The following is a 16,981-nucleotide window of genomic DNA, read 5'->3' as shown; positions in this document are numbered from 1 at the left end:
ACCTAGTTTTTCAATGACTGCTTTGTGATGTACATGGTTATAATTCCATTTATGATGTATAAAGGATGTAATAATGTTTTTGTTATTGTAAAAGGTCACGTTTTTTTGTCTAAAAGATTGCACTTTGTATATATCAAACACAATGGTAACAATTCAAGCCTTGGTGCAAGCTCAAGTACAATTCAATTTCAGTCTCTTCTACTAAATGTAACTGAAGGAGTCTCATTGGGACATGGGTTTTTACTATTGAGTGCTGTTCTTATATCTACCAGGCAGCTGTTATCTGGTTACCTTCCTAATGTTCTGCTGAATGGCTGCTGGGGGGGGGGGAGGGGTTGATATCAGTCCAACTTGCAGTACAGTTTATCAGGGCACAAGTTACATGACTGGGGGCTTCTGGGAAGCTGACAATATCCCATGTCAGATATCAAAATTAAATATAAAAAAATCCATTTTGCTTAAAACAGATTTCAGTGCAGAATTCTGCTGGAGCAGCACTATTAACTGATGTGTTTTGAAAAAAAAACATGTTTTCCCCATGACAGTATCCCTTTAATCACCAATTCTGTTGTACATGTAGGGAGGGGGGGGGATTTTGCCAACCTTTATTTCATATAATCCCCTTTAAAGGGGTTTGGACAGCTAAGAGCTGGTTGATTTACAGCTGGGAGGGAGAAATGTTTCACTATCCAGGTCAAAGTACTTCCATGCCAACTCAGTAACTGGCAAGGGTATCAGAGTTCACAAATCATTTAAAAGGGTAATCACCATATAATCTTTTTGTTTGCCACCCACTCGCTGGAGGAGGTGGTGTGCTGATGGGCCTGGGGCAGAGGTAGGCCTCAGTTGGAGAAGTAAGTACTAGGAAAGATTAGTAATTGTCACTCTAGGAGGCAGGATCAGGGTAGTTAGAAGAGCAGCCAGAGGCTCCATTCAGACCTTAGACCAGTAAGTGTTAGTACCCTGCAGTGTCAACCGCCAGTATAGGCTCAAGGAATAGGAGATTCAAAGATGAATAAACCACAGGGAGCATTGCCTACAACTGGGTACTAGTTCGCTAATCTGTTAGAATTATCTCTAGTGAACACTAAAAGCTGTGATTGAGGCCAAGTACAGTATACAAAAGGTGCCATGAAGCAGACCATTTAAAAAATGTGAATTGGATGCAATTACACATGTGCAGCACCGCCTCGTGACCGCAAAGATGCTTGAATTCTGGGGGGGGGGGGGGGGGTGGACATGGTGACTGCACTTGAATTGCACTTTTCTTACTGCACTTGTAAATGACTCCATATATGTTTTGTAATCAAATACTGTTTCCATGATGTTTGTGAGTGTGCTACACTTTTACTTTGTGATGCCATTTTAGAGAGAGTTTCTTTTAGGTGATGGTGTGAATGTATTGCACCTGTAGCCTTAATAAATGTCACATTGACTCTAAACTGGGCGCGTTTGATATAATTTTATGTGCACCATCCCAATTAACATTGAGATAACATGTATGTATCACTCTATTTTGGCCCCACAACAAACCAGCAATTACAATGATATAAAATGCTATATAATGGTACAGCATTTACTAAATAATTAAAAGTAAACTGTACCCAGATCCACAATAAATTGGAGTATTATTTGTCATCACATAATGACCCCCTTTTATTACAATAGTATTTCATGTTTATCTTTAATATTTGCTGTTACACTGGGACAGTGGCATTTCCACACGTCGATCACCAGATAGAGCTTTCGGGGCAATTCTCATAGACCATGGAATACAGTTTTGGACCCATGTACCTGTGTTCTGTTCTCTGGGTACTGATCTGCGCTGGGCTCTCATTTCTCTATATGGCACAGCAGTTTTATGAGCATAATGCAGTTTCTATAAAAAAAACTTCTTTTATTCAGCGTAGTAACACTGACAATATTTTCTAATTGGACAGAATACCTATTCCTGTCCAATCAGGATAAAGTGAGTTTTATAAGTGAAATTCTAGTTATCGCTAACGTTAGTCCATAAAGCACAGCAGAAACAATGGGCTGAATGGTGCTGGGGTTGTGTAACTGTCGTATGTAACTGGCGTGTGTAACTGGCATGTGCAACTGGCATGTGTAATGGTTGGCAGGAGAATGGCTTGTGTTTCTGATCCTCAGTGTTGGCATCTCACCAGTTTATTGTGGTAAGTAAATGATGCCACCCTCTCTCTTATCACACCAGCTGCTAGAGACTTACTTACTGTGTGCTAGCAGGTGTATTAACAGGAAACACAATAGGAACTAACTTATCTGGTTAAATTACACATAGGGCAATAGTAATATACAGCCTCATTTACAAATAAGTGTATTTTTATTTGTTCAATTTGCACCTACAATTTGCATCTGGCACCTATAGGTTATGCTCCCAGAATGGTGAAAATGGTCTGCACTTCTCTCTGCTCACAGGAGGCATATGGACACTCCCATGGCATGGCCCTAGCTTGCTTATTATTCACAAGGTGTATGCTAAGGGTGCCATGGGGTGCAATGAATTTAGAGCAATGTACTTGTCCTGCTCCTTGTGCAAACTGCAGCACTTGAAGGTCTAGTATCAAATGTTTTGTGCACGGGGCTCTTGCACTTAGTTTTAGCCCTTGGAAATTGATTCCTGTAAAGTTGTATTGTCACCATCTTGCTATTATCCTTCCTATCTAATACCTATAGCTGCCTACTATGGGGCAAATTTACTAACCTCTGAAAATTCGCCAGCGGCTTCGCTCACAGCTCAACAATTCGCCAGGCGTAGATTCACCAAGACAACAGTAATTCACTAAAATCCAAAGTTGCCCTAGCATTACTGCGCCAATCGAAGTTGCACTAGCGTTGGTTAATTTGCATATGGCGGGAAGTTATAGTTAAATGGACGTATAGGTTACAGCAAATACATTAAACTACACAAGCCCAGGGAAACCTTAATAAAATAAAGTTGTTATATTGCCCTACACATGAGCCCAGTGTATAGTTTATGTGCCATATGTTAGGAAATGTAGGGGGGAAGCCTGTTACCCCAAAAAAAATGTACGCTCTTTTTCAGCCTATCACCCTGAAAAAGGAAAAGTCGCCAGCGTTTTTTGGGACTTGGAAAATTTTTAAACAATTTAAAACAGTTTTAGGGGCATATTTATCAAGGGTCGTATATCGAATTGAAAAAACTTCGAAATTCAAATTCCAACTGATATTAAGTCGAAGTTTTTTTTTTTGGTCGAATAGGTCTGTTTTTGATCTAATATGTCCGTATTCGGCCGAATTAGAATCGAAAGAATAGCACATTCGATTTGAAGTTTTTCCCCAAAAGTGAACTGACTCCAAGTAGGTTCTAGGAGGTCCCCCATAGGCTAAAACAGCAATTTGGCAGGTTTTAGATGGCGAACGGTCAAAGTCGGATTTTTAAAGAGACAGTACATGATAAAATTTCGACATTCAAATTTTTTTCAAATTTGATTCGAATTTGGACTATTCCCTATTCGAAGTACACAAAAATAGCTTGAAATTCGAATTTTTTTCAATTTGAAAATTCACCTCGACCTTTGATAAATCTGCCCTTAAATGTCTCCTTTCTGGTTCTGCCACAGTTTGCAGAGGAGTGTGTAGTGAAACAAATAGCCAGTCCACAGGTAAGTACTGTACTTTGTGTAAAGAGATGCTCCTTGTCTCATAGCCTTACAATACAGCTTAGGGAAGGGAGAGGTTTGTTTATACAGATCTTATCATTTAAACAAAATACCATGTTTATGGGGGTGGGGAGAATTTAGGCAGAAGTGATACTGGAATAAGCTGTTGCCGTGGGGAATCTCAAATGACCCCTTATAGATCTCTCACTCTCATGATGTCTCTTGTTCTCCTGTCACTGTGTGTTGCTCTCTAGTTCAATGTAATACAGGGAAAGTTATTTCATGTCTATAAATGAACTTCCTTCTTTCACTTAGTAACCGTCACTGCAACGTATTTTCTAATTGGATAAAATATTTATAGCCGCCCATTCATGTTAAAGCATCAAACTGGGACGGCAGCCCATAACCTATATAGACAGGTGAGCTGCCTGCAGTACGATTGTGTTTTATATAAATGCACGTGTTTTATAAAGGCTACAGAGAAAATGGCTCTGGCCGTGTGTCTGGTTATTGCACTTGTATCAGCGGCACATTGTGGTGAGTAGAATTATCATAATCTTCTTTTTTATTCTGCTCTGTCTTATAGCACCGGCTTTCTATTAAACAGCATGTTAATAAGTAGGAACTGCCATAATATTGGGGAGTATTGGATGCCCAGCACTTGCACCGTTTAAATAAATTGGTTTTATTCCTATGCTTAAACAAATAAAATAAACATTTTACAGTAGCACATATACTGTAAGAACTGTGTGTGTATTTGAAAATACAGGTATGGGATCCGTTATCCAGAAAACCAGTATGCAGAAAGCTCCGAATTAAGGAAAGTCCGTTTCCCATAGACTCCATTTTATCTAAATAATCCAAATTTTTAAAAATTATTTACTTTTTCTCAGTAATAATAAATCAGTCGCTTGTACTTGATCCCAACTAAGATATAATTAATCCTTATTGGAAGCAAAACCAGCCTATTGGGTTTATTTAATGTTTACGTGACTTTTTAGTATGAAGGTCCAAATTACGGAAAGATCTCTTATCAGGAAACCCCCAGCTCCGGAGCATTCTGGATAACAAGTCCAATACCTGTATGTATATCTAGCAGAATTAATCTTGAAGACATGTTTGTCATGTGGGCAGTCGTCTGAGCAAGATCCCAGTGGGTCTCAGTACTGCCTGTCACTCCATTCTTATGAACTCAGCAATCACATGTCTGAGTAAATACAGAGTTTAATTTAGTTACAGGAGGCCTCATCCTAAAATGTAATGTACATTTACTTCAGATTGCTCTTCTGCAGTTTACATTTTTTAAAAAGTTTTTACATTTTCTTTTTAGTTTCTTAAACACTAGCAGTTTTATACTGTAAATATCATCCTTTAGATACAGCAACTCTAAGCTGTTATGATGGCTGGCCAGCTGCCTGATGTTTTAAAGGGGTTGTTCACCTTTTAATTAGTTTATAGTATTAGAGAATAACATTCTGAAACAATTTGCATTTATTTTTCAATTTTTATTATTTGTGGTTTTTCAGTTATTTAGCTTTTTATTCAGCAGCTCTCCAGTTTGCGATTTCAGTGATGTGGTTGCTAGTGTCCAAATTCCCCTAGCAACCAAAATTCGAATAAGAGACTGAAATATTAATAGGAGATGGTCTGAATAGAAAGATGAGTAATAAAAAGTAGCAATAACAATATATTTGTAGCCTTACAGAGGATTTGTTTTTTTAGATGGGGTCAGTGACCCCCATTTGAAACCTGGAAAGGGTCAGAGGTAGAAGCCTGTAGTGATGAGTGAAACTATTTGCCAAGTTTTGCTGCAAAAGTTACGGCCAGAGACTCCAATGGGTGAAACAAATTGTCGAGCAACTAAAAAATCAATCTAGTTGCTTTGCCCAATCTTATACAACATATGTATTAACAGAATAAACACATGCAATTATACTATTTTCAGCAGGAGGAGCAAGTTACACCAAGGAGGATGTCATTACAAATTTAGATAATTTACAATGAAACGTTATATATAAATCTATTTCCTTTTCTATTTCTGTAACTATAATTAATATAAATACTTATTTATAGTGTTACAGTCTTGCAAATTGTTACTCTCCCCGTGTCTTTAACTCTCTCTCTTCTCCCTTTCTCCTCCCCACAGCCACACTTTCTACTTAAACCTTTCCTTCACCGCTGCCAATTTGGGAACGTGTAATTATTGCCATTTGCTTCTGATCCTGCAGCTTTTCCATTAGGGGTTTTTTATGCTGCTGCTCCCTGCAGGAAAACGAAGCAATCAAACCGGAATTTCTGCTGTTGGGCAATTGTATTCTTTGATGTGGAGCTGTATAGATTAATTAATTTATTTTCTTTATGTAACATAGTTATGCAACACTTTACAGAACATATTTCATTATAGAGCTCACTCTATTAAAATCACCAGACATCATGTCTCTCTACATGAAGAATTTGTGCAAAAGGCAGTTATTTTGTTAGATTTTGTTTGTACTGGAATCAGTTATATGAGTGAGCTCTAATTCATCTGCTAGGAAAGAAGCCCCCCCCTATAAGATATATTGGCTCTAACTGTCAATGAATATCTGACACCCAACTGCTGCATGAAGACAGAATGAAAAGAAACAGATGCTGAGAGAGGAATAGTGAAGTTAAACTTGATTATTTCAGAAACGATGCAGATTATTTAATTGTTGGATTTAGAAAGTTTCTTATTTCAGTATGAGGAAGCTTATATTAAATTTAAATTTCTGTGATTGGTTCCCTTTAAGGAATTGAGATTTTAGTGTAGTTTAAAGTATTTGTGCATTATGGTACACTGAGGTTGGGATTATAAACCTCCCCTACACTCCAAAATAATATTAAATAATACTAACTAAACAAAATCCTGCACACACTACTAGACTGGAATTGGGATGTTAGGTTCCCCTTTACCACTTTATAACTGCGGGCCAATAATGGTGGGTCTGTTTTTCACAACATCAGCACTAGATTTGTGCAAATTGCTTTGTGCAGTAGGATAAGGATCTACACAAAACCCATTTGGAAAAGAAACATAAATCATATTACTTTTTTGGACAGACTAATCACAATCACAAGACCTCAACCCAATTGGGCTCTTTTGAGAAGAGATTCACAGAAAAGTCATATATACAAGTTGCACCTCTGTGAAGAGCTACAGAATGGCTGAACTTTTCCCTCTTTCAAAAATTCTAAGCCACTTCAGGTTTTTGTATGCAAATAAAAAAACTTTTATTGAATAACTGATTTTGATAACAACTGTGTGCACCTTTCTCAAAGCAAGTCCTGTAAATGCACAAGCACATTAGGGTAATGTGGAAATGTGAAATGAATATAGTGTAATACGTTCAATCATTTAGAGTGCCACCCAGTGGTCAGAAAGTTTTTTACAAAAGTGTTTTCCCTTTTGATTTTCTCCATTAGAGATTGTACATAAACTAAAAAATCCTTCAGGTTAATGCTATTGAATAATATCTCACATCTCCCTCCAGCCGCACAGTGTTTTCCGACTCCAAAATAGGATATAAAATCCAATGTAGTATAATACTGTTATATTTAATTTCTAACAACAATTCCACTCACATTCAGTTCTTTTGGGTCAGTCACATATAATTCAGCCAGGTTGCTATAATTCACATATAATTCCAGAGGGTGATCCTGCCCAGGGCTGTATTTAGGTCCGATGCCTTGGGCGGCATAGGACCTAAACCAGCCCCTACGTCATGCGCGCTGATGTCACATGCCAGCGTGCTGATGTCATGCGTCATTCTCGTTGACGCCAACGTGTATTGAATGTCACGTGGCGTATTCAGCGGAAGTGACGTCAGCGCGACGTGCGTGTGATGTCACTTCCGCATTCTTTCTTGGCCCCCCTACCCCGCAGCTCCATCATCGGATTTCCTAGCGGAGGGTGGGGAGGATTTAAAAAAAAAAGGAAAAAAATAGGTAACCCGAGGGCCGCCACCAATAACGTACTGCCCTAGGCACAGGCCCTCGGGGGCCTATATATAAATATGGCCCTGAACCTGCCAGCATATTGATACAGCTGAGAGACTGTAAGAAGATCGGCAATAAACAATAAGGACTAACTTTCCTCAATATTTGTTGTTTTTAATCAGTTCTATAGAAATAACAGTAAATAAACATTAGAACACCCAGGAGCGAAGGCAGAACTAATGCAAGACAAGACAGGACTAAGGGCAGTCTGTACTAGAGTGATGCAGGACAGAGTAGCGAGAACTGGGAATAAATCACAGTGCTCAGGCATCAACAACACTAATATTAAGGCTAAGAAATGATGTAGAGAAAATGCTCAGATAGGGCTTATGATCTAGTCTAAATAACTACTTAGGCTATAGAGTTTTCATAGGGAAGGCAAGTAAAAGGATCAGAATCAACATGAAACTGGTCACTAACAGTGGTAAGAGTTGGCAGCCAGCAGTAGTGTAACTAGAGTGCACCAGGCCCCCCATAAAAACAATTTTCAGAGGGGCCCAGCGCACTCTGATTCCCATCCTCCCTCCCACTTCCTGTACCACCTCCACCCTGCCCACTCCCACCTGACTTGCGTCCCACTTCCTCGGCCACAGGTAAGAGAATGGCTGACAGGCTGGGGAGGAAAGGGGTTTTTAGTAGCTATAGTGCTACAGTCCGGGTGCCCCTTTTCCTTGGCCCCCCTGCAACTGCGGGGTCTGCTTCATCTATAATTGCGCCACTGCCAGCCAGTAACCAGAAGGTTTGAAACCTGCCACAGCCCTACAGGTTTTTTACAGTCAGAGCTGGGTTATGACATTTCTCTATGAAGCAGTTGTACTGGCAGATACATTAGATAGCTTTAAGTAAGGGTGGGACGTCGGTGCTTGAAAGTGACAAAATACAAAACTAACTCTAGTACAAAGTTGATCCAGGGACTAGTCCGACTGACCATGAAATTATTTTTTTTTATGCAAAAATTGGAAATAAAATCAGATTTGACCCTCCTCAGATTATAGGCTTGATTTATTTACGGATAAAATGTTGAACCTAATGAACTTGAATGGTTTTAATTTTTGCAACCGTTGCTACTTTTACTATATTTACCTGCAGTGTATTACTATGCAATAAGGGAAGTTAGGAAAGGGTTTAGAATCCTACTTGAGTTTATCTACTTTGCAGATAAGGGATCCCATATTTAAGTTTCTTACACTGTTCTGTGTTATTAGTTCTCTGATCTGAATGACTGTACTTTGTTCCTTTTCTCTAAAATACAGATTCTGTCTCACAAATTCACAACAGAAAACAAATGAATGTGTAAACTTCTCTATTCTTCTTTTTCTGTTTCCTAGGCAGTCACACTTTACGTTATTCTGTATCGATGACTTCTTCACCGACCCAGGGGCTGCCTCATTTTTTAATTACAGGACACATGAATGACTTGCTATTTGTAAAATATGACAGCGACATAAATAGCGCTCAGTTTATGTTCCCGTCCCTGAATGTTCTCTCTGGACACTTGGAGATGCTGACGAACTTGGGCCACAGATGGCAGGTTTCTCAGGAACGCAAGATGACATTTCTAATGGAATTTCTGAACAAAACGTCCGGTGGGTATAACAATAACACAGGACTTTCAGCAATAACTAAGTAATTGCTGGGGATGATTTTGAGACTTAAAAAATACTGTCAAATTCCATCAGATTGATTATAACTGGGCTATAAGGTTATTAATAAATCATTATGCTAAAAACTATGGGATGGTTTTTAGTATGATTTCCATTCCGTTCAGCTTATTCTGTAGCTCCCTAGATTAGATTTAAAATGACTGCAATGAGGAGCTGGTTTAGAAAAAGACAAACTAGAAGCTGAAATGGACCTTGGGGGTTACATAATTTAATATATTGAATAGTTGGAATGGAGAATTTCACAGATGTATTAGCAAACTATTTATTTTGTGAAACTTGCTTCATAAAAAAACTAATGATGTTTCGAATCTGCTGAGTGAATAATGGAATAATATTTTTTTTTCCAGACACGGGCACTATACACGTGTACCAGCGTAGAAATGCCTGTGAGCTACACGAGGATGGCACAGTTGGTGGATATGTAGAATTTGCACTTGATGGAGAGGTGGTTATAACACTGGACAGAGAGAAAGGAGTGTTCGTGCCGGAAATACAAGAGGCTGTGACTCTTATACCAGAGTGGAGCAAGGATTTGTGTTGCGCAATGTGGAATAAGATGTACATGGAGAACGATTGCATTAGTTATATAAAGCTCTACCTCCCTTTAATAGCAAACAACTTGGAGAAGAAAAGTAAGACCAAATATCAATGGTTGACCTTCTGTTAAATTTGCCTTTCACCATTTTGCCTTTCAGCACACTGCAGAGTACAGGATACAAATACATGATCAAACATGCCAAACATGCCAAACATGCCACCACAATAGGGGCACACAGTGCCTTGAGAGCTTACATTACATGTGTGGCTGTAGAGTTCCTGCTGGTTAGGACAGTTAATAGTTAAAAGTGACGTAGTTAAAAGAGTGATGATGGATACCAGTAGTTAGTGTTTGTGTGAGGAAAGGTGAGGATACACAGAGCTACTAGTAGCAGCTATTTGTCATGGCTACTAAATAGACAATAGTGCTAATTGGCGTTACTAAGACACTACGGGGCAAATTCACTAAGATTCGTAGTTGCGCCAGGCGTAACTTCGCCGCACTTCGCCAGGCGTAGTTTCGCCAGCGCTTCGCAAATTCACTAAAATCCGAAGTTGCGCTCAGGGGTAGCGTAAGGTTGCAAAGTTGCACTAGCGTTGCTTCGCTAAGTAAAGCGAAGTTACGCTAGCGAAGGCTAATTTGCATACGGCGCCAAATTCAAATTTCAATGGAGGAATACGTATCAGCACTACAAATGGCTAGAAAAGCTTCAAAACATCAAATAAAATTTTTATTTTGCCCTACACATGTGCCCACTGTATAGGTAAGTTGCCATGAGTCAGGAAATGTAGGAGGGAAGGAGGGGAGCCCCAAAAAAAACTTTCGATCTTTTTCAGCCTATCAGCCATCATGTAGAAAACACGCCAGCGTTTTTTGGGACTTAGAAAAAATTTTGACTTTTTTTGAAGCAATCCCTATCTACTCTAGTGCGCTTCGCCTGGTCTGAGGTGGCGAAGGAAGTCTAGCGTAAAAGGTAGCGTTCAGTACACTGCGCGCGTTAGTGAATTTGCGTAGTTACGTCGCTAGCGAAACTTCGCCAGGCGTAAGGGTGCGAAGTAACACTAGCGAAACTACGCCAGCGTTCGTTAGTGAATTTGCGCAGTAACGAAAATGCCAAACGCTAGCGAAGTAACGCTAGCGTTCGGCGCTTCGTGAATTTGCCCCTACATGTTTTTTAGGCAATTCTCAGTATTGTCTATGGCAGAGTATTTTTTGGCATTTTTGTTTGTACTGAGGAGTATGGGGATTCAAAATAAATGATTCAAAACTATCCTTCTGAATAAATTGCCCTAGTAAGAGCTTAGTATGCTAAAGATTCTCTCTTTGGACTCTTGAGGAATATTTTGGGCCTCAGAAAGACTGAGAACGACAATAAATTCCAGAAAATGGGTGCTAGATTCTAGAGAAGTCTTGAATGCATGGAAGTGAAGAAGTAATGATCAAGTTGTTGAGGGGTAGATCTTTAAAAGTGCCTAATTAGTACTTTGGAGGATTGTTAGGGTGGCATGACTGTGGAAAAGTGCTTGGTAAGGTATATAAGCCTGGCAGCTTTATCTTGGATTGGATTGGTTAGTGTATAAAGTTTTGTTAAAGGGCAACCAGTAAGGGTGACGGCAGACGGAGAGATTAGTTGCCCAGCGACAAATCTTCTCTACTGCGGGCGACTAATCTCCCCAAAATGCCTTCCCGGTGGCAAGAATACAAATCGACATTGGGATCGCTTTGGATTTACGAAGTCTCCTGAAGTTTTCTCGTAAAGGCATTTCGGGGAGATTAGTCACCGACATTAGAGAAGTTCTCACCATCTGCAACCTCCCTGATAAGCCACTACAATCAGTCAGTTAGAAATTATCATTACTAGGTGTGGGGGGATTTTGCTAGAGTGGCACTTTGAGGTTATATTGTTTTCAGTAACTTTCTTGGACTTACATAACAAGGTAACCTATGTTAGATCTGGAAGAAGTATGAACCTCATCTGATAACAGATAAGGAGGCATGTTGTTCTATACACATAACTTACTTGCACCTCCTAACACCATCATAAACACCCCATGCACGGGTGCACTGGAAGTGATGCCACTCAAAAACAACCTAAGAAAAACCATAAACTACTATTTCTCTTCATCCTACCAGTCAAGCCCAATGTGAAGATTTCCAGCTCAGAGTCAGAGAGTGGCATCAAACTGCACTGCTGGGTGTATGGGTTCTACCCCCGAGATGTGGAAGTGAAGTGGATAAAGAATGGGAGAGATGAGATTTACTCAGAGGAATCAGCAGAGATCCTGCCAAACCCTGATGGCACCTATCAGATCAGAGTCAGTGTGGAGGTAACACCAGAGGAGGGCGCCACTTACTCCTGCCATGTGGATCACAGCAGTTTGGAGAAGACAAAGGTTGTTCCCTTTGGTGAGTGTCTTTGTGGTTGAGCACAATTAAAATTTTATAAAACTCTGATCCAGTCCAAACCCACACCCACCTCCTCTGATCCAGTCCAAACCCACACCCACCTATATGTAAATAGCTTGTGATACATACACATTTATACAGGCCAGCCATTAAAATATTCCAATCCTGCAATAAAAGACATTCAACAAATTTAATGGTGCCACAAGCTCCAGCCAACCTTTATCAAGTATCAACAGAACTTTAAATTACCTTGTTGGTATTAAGAAGAAGAGAAGGGATCCTATTGGTGCTCCTTAATTTTAATTAAACTGAAAAAAGATCTCACTCATTGATACCATATAGAGAGAAATAAAAAAAAAGTCATCTTTAAATAAAATTTGAGCTAGTTATAGAAGCAGTAGATCCATTCCAATCAACATTTCAATTGGTCTTTTTATGTCATAATTTGCAAATTATTAGCCTTCTAGTCTGCCTATTTTAGGGCAATGCTATTTTAATCCAGCAGAGTGTGGAATAAGACATTTATCTGTGATTAAATGAGATCACTGTCTGTACAGGGTTTTAAATGCGGTGATCCTCATTTGGTTGGGTAAAAAGGTATTTGTAGATGATTTGTTACCCATGGATGTTGATGCGTGATGCCTGTGTTCAAAGATTTAAGATGTTTGAGAGCTATTCTGTATTGCTACTTGGCAGGAGTAAGCTCATTGATGGCAGCAATAAATAGGTTATAATAAACAGAGTTAGCATAGGATTTAATTGAAAAAAGCAACCGTAGGGACCCATAGGGTTAATACTCCCCTATGGCTTTAAATCCCTACACTTCCTGATCACCCTAGTTGAAGGGCAGATGCCCATGTACATGGTGTTGTGACCACTTCCTGTCACACTTTGGTATAGTGAGAGAGAAGGGGTAGATCTTCCTCTTTGGCTTCTGGTTGCTGATGGGTACAACAAGGAACAATAAAGCCAGTACCTCTAGAGAGAGATCTGTCAGGAGCAGGGACCCCATGTATGAGGCTAGTAAGTGGCAGGGATATATCTTTTATAGGACTCTCTAGGAGGGTAAGATAGGCAGGTTAAGTAGTAAGAGCAGCTTGGCTCCAACTAGGAGGGATAACAAGGAGGTAGCTCTCCCTTCAGGCAAGACTGGTCTGTAGTATAGGGACACAAATTAATAAGGAATTAGGGCTAGTGAGTTCCCTGATCCAACATGTGAGGATCCAGATCAAGATGCTGAGATCCTGAGGGTGTATCTATCCAGGGGTTACCCCTATCAAAACCTATGGATCATTTTCTGCAAGAACCTCCTGGCACACTTGTACAGGCATGGGATCGGTTATCCTGAAACCCATTATCCAGAAAGCTCAGAATTACAGAATGGCCAACTCCCATAGACTCCATTATAATGAAATAATTCAAATTTGTAAATATTATTCCCTTGTTCGCTGTGATAATAAAACAGTAGCTTGTAATTGTTCCCAACTAAGATATAATTAATACTGGATGCAAAACTAGCCTATTTGGTTTACATGATCTTATAGTAGATTTAAGGTATAAAGATCCAAAATACAGAAAGATATATTATCCGGAAACCCCCAAGTCCAGAGCATTCTGGATAACAGGTCCCACACCTGTATTTATATTTCATGCACAGTAACATATGGGAGTTGTAGTAGCACTACATCCTTCACTACTTCCACACAGCGAAGGCTTGGTGTCTTAGAGTCCAATGTAACACATTTATGCCTATAGCTGGACATTAACGCTTTTGGTCTAAAATAGGCCAAAAACAAAAACAAGACATAAGGAGTGTTAATTATTATGTTGATGGAATTGGTATCATAAGAAATACAAAAGCCATTATTATGAAAATAAAATTGTAATATTGGTATATGACAGCAATACAAATAAATACAAATTACAGAAGTTAAACAACCCAAATATTTCATTCAATGTGCCCTTGTTTTAGTGAATATCCCAGTATTTGGCTTTGAGCACAGTGCAATAATTATGTGTTTCCCTACATTTGTCATTAATTATCTTTCTTTTTATTCTGTAGAAAGAGAGACCAAGAAATCACACATTATTTATACTATAGTTGCTGTGGCTGCCGCTGCTCTCCTTGTTATTATTGGCCCAGGAGTTTATATAAAAAGAAAGATAAACGGTAATGTATAATTTTGTTTTGAAAACATATGGGAACATTCTTCCATTTAAATTAGATTATAGGGTTAGTGAAAACCTGAAATGTAATGGCACAAGGCTGCAGGTTGAGTTATACAGACAACTAATGTACCCCCTACTGTATAATGATAAGGATATTATAAGTCACTGAAGGGTTGTTCTGTGACCATATAAAGGCACATGGCTGCAGGCTGAGTTATACAGGGAACTCTGAGTATCACTCATGTATTATAAGGGATAATGTACCCCCTACTGTATAATGATAAGGATATTATAAGTCACTGAAGGGTTGTTCTGTGACCATATAAAGGCACAAGGCTGCAGGCTGAGTTATACAGGGAACTCTGAGTATCACTCATGTATTATAAGGGATAATGTACCCCCTACTGTAAATGATAAGGATATTAGAAGTCACTGAGGGGTTGTTCTGTGACCATATAAAGGCACAAGGCTGCAGGCTGAGTTATACAGGGAACTCTGAGTATCACTCATGTATTATAAGGGATAATGTACCCCCTACTGTAAATGATAAGGATATTAGAAGTCACTGAGGGGATGTTCTGTGACCATATAAAGGCACAAGGCTGCAGTGGAATTGGGGCCATAACATAATTTCAGAGGAGGGGACTTCACAATAACATCAACTAAGGGAGGAGCCCTGCTTGATGTTGACCTGCAACAAACACAAATCTGCCCCCGATGAGGCCAATCCATTGCTAACATGGGTTTCAGGCTGATCTACTTGTTACTTTTAATTACATTACCCTGTATGTTCTTATTTGCTGAAACATTCTTTTTTTGTAAACTTTAAATGGGTTGTTCACCTTCCAAAAGTATTTTGCAGTTCAGTTGCTTTCAGATAGTTCACCAGAAATGCAAGAGATTGAATGCATACATGTACCCTTCTCACATAGCAGTTACATCATACTTTATATTGTTTCAACTGTGAAAAAGAAAATTACTGCAAATCTCTTTTTTCTTTTATAGGTTGTGAATGCAGCCGGCAGAGTGTGAGCACAGAGGAACAAGACTAGAAATCAGTAACGGATATACTTTATGTCCCTATATTGTGAATCATAAGTTATCTTAGCAGAGCAGAAGCTGAGGTTTTTTTCCCCATTTGTGTAAGCCATGCTGCCTAAAAGTGTATAAATGGGGAAATGTCAAGCACAATTCTGAGTCTGTTAAATAGAGAAATATAGAAGATAATAGAGTGGATATTTGCAAAATATGTTGGTGCTATATAAATAGGTGTTTATAATAGTAGAGACTAACATTCAATTATATGGTTACATGCCATTGTACTAATTGCAGCACAAAAAAAATTTGCAAATATGTGACAATGATCAATATAAAGGGTTGGCTTTGGTAAGTCATCAGAGTCAAGGTAACCAAATAATTTAAAAATTATTATGATGGAATTCAATCCCATTTAAATTTAGAAACAGCTCTTCTAGAACGATTTTCTAAAAGTGTCCCTTTTAATGTAATGTAGGAACATTTATACAAACTTGTGTCTTCTCTTATCGTGTTTGTGACCACCAAAAGAATTTGGCAAGCACAAAAATGCATTCTGTGAATACATACGTTTACAATGTGCATACTTATGTTTTCAAAATGTAATTTTTTTCAATTAAATTTGAATTCTTAATTAAGTTTAATTTTCTTTCTTCAGCAATATTTTACTGAACATAGAATTGATTTTGTAATTATGAAATAAATTAATTTGTGTGGACTAGTGATGGGCGAATTTGCGCCGTTTTGCTTCGCCGAAAAATTCGCGAAACGTCGCCGGTGCCCGTTTTTTTCGAAAAAAAAATTTGACGCCGGCAAATTTTCACGGGCGTTTCGCGAATTTATTCGCCAGTGGCGAATAAATTCGCCCATCACTAGTGTGGACAGAATATTTATTTGAGACAAAATGTTTTTTGGTCACAGAATGACTTTTCCTGGGATAAAATTAATGCTGTTGATTTTGATTTTTACGTCTGAATTTCGTGTTTATGAAATATATTTTGTGTTTATAATGTAAAATTTATCTTGCGTTTAATTATTTGTATTTATATATAAATACACATGTAATGGGTCAGAGGGAGGGCCCTCAATTTATCCCTTCAGGCACCACCTCTAAGATATCATCATAATGGGTCATATCTGCAGCTTAATGATGAGACTGGCCACAGAGTTGGAAATCATATGAAGAATAGTGGGGGTCCCATGAGATATTTGGGAAGAGGACTCTGAATTTGGTATTGGACTATAAAAGACTACCCTTAAGCACTCCATGCTAAGACTGTCCAGTAGAATAGGGAGGGAGCTGCTTCTGCTGAGCTCATCCAGGAGTTGTGTCTTGTAGCTCCAACACCACACATTGAGACAAAGCCGTTGACAGCCAAGCTGCACGATGCACAGGAGCTGACTAACAACTCTGTAGAGTGTCAGCAGTGCAGAGCCGCTTGTGATCAACCAATGAGAGCATTGTTGAGAGAAGTGTAAGCACTCAGAGGGTACTGGTAGAGCTACAA

General features: G+C 39.0%; 1 protein-coding gene across 1 annotated transcript; it reads left to right on the top strand.

The window, feature by feature from the left end:
* The first annotated feature begins 4,049 nt into the window (after positions 1–4,049).
* LOC108699407 (major histocompatibility complex class I-related gene protein) lies at positions 4,050–16,193 on the top strand. Its single transcript, XM_041573564.1, has 6 exons — positions 4,050–4,181; positions 8,990–9,247; positions 9,673–9,957; positions 11,997–12,269; positions 14,332–14,439; positions 15,444–16,193. Exons 1-6 carry the CDS (start codon positions 4,130–4,132, stop codon positions 15,488–15,490), a joined length of 1,023 nt encoding a protein of 340 aa, XP_041429498.1. The 5' UTR covers positions 4,050–4,129; the 3' UTR covers positions 15,491–16,193.
* The last annotated feature ends 788 nt before the right edge of the window (positions 16,194–16,981 follow it).

Source organism: Xenopus laevis, chromosome 8L (genome assembly GCF_017654675.1).
Source record: "Xenopus laevis strain J_2021 chromosome 8L, Xenopus_laevis_v10.1, whole genome shotgun sequence".
Classification (NCBI taxonomy): Eukaryota; Metazoa; Chordata; class Amphibia; order Anura; family Pipidae; genus Xenopus; species Xenopus laevis.
This window is presented reverse-complemented; position numbering and strand designations above follow the sequence as displayed.

Excerpts from the sequence above, each read along its gene's own strand:
- LOC108699407 (XM_041573564.1), top strand. The coding sequence starts at position 4,130 with ATGGCTCTGGCCGTGTGTCTGGTTATTGCACTTGTATCAGCGGCACAT. Across the intron at positions 4,182-8,989 it reads TGTATCAGCGGCACATTGTG|GCAGTCACACTTTACGTTAT; the intron begins GTGAGTAGAATT and ends TCTGTTTCCTAG. Across the intron at positions 12,270-14,331 it reads GACAAAGGTTGTTCCCTTTG|AAAGAGAGACCAAGAAATCA; the intron begins GTGAGTGTCTTT and ends TTTATTCTGTAG.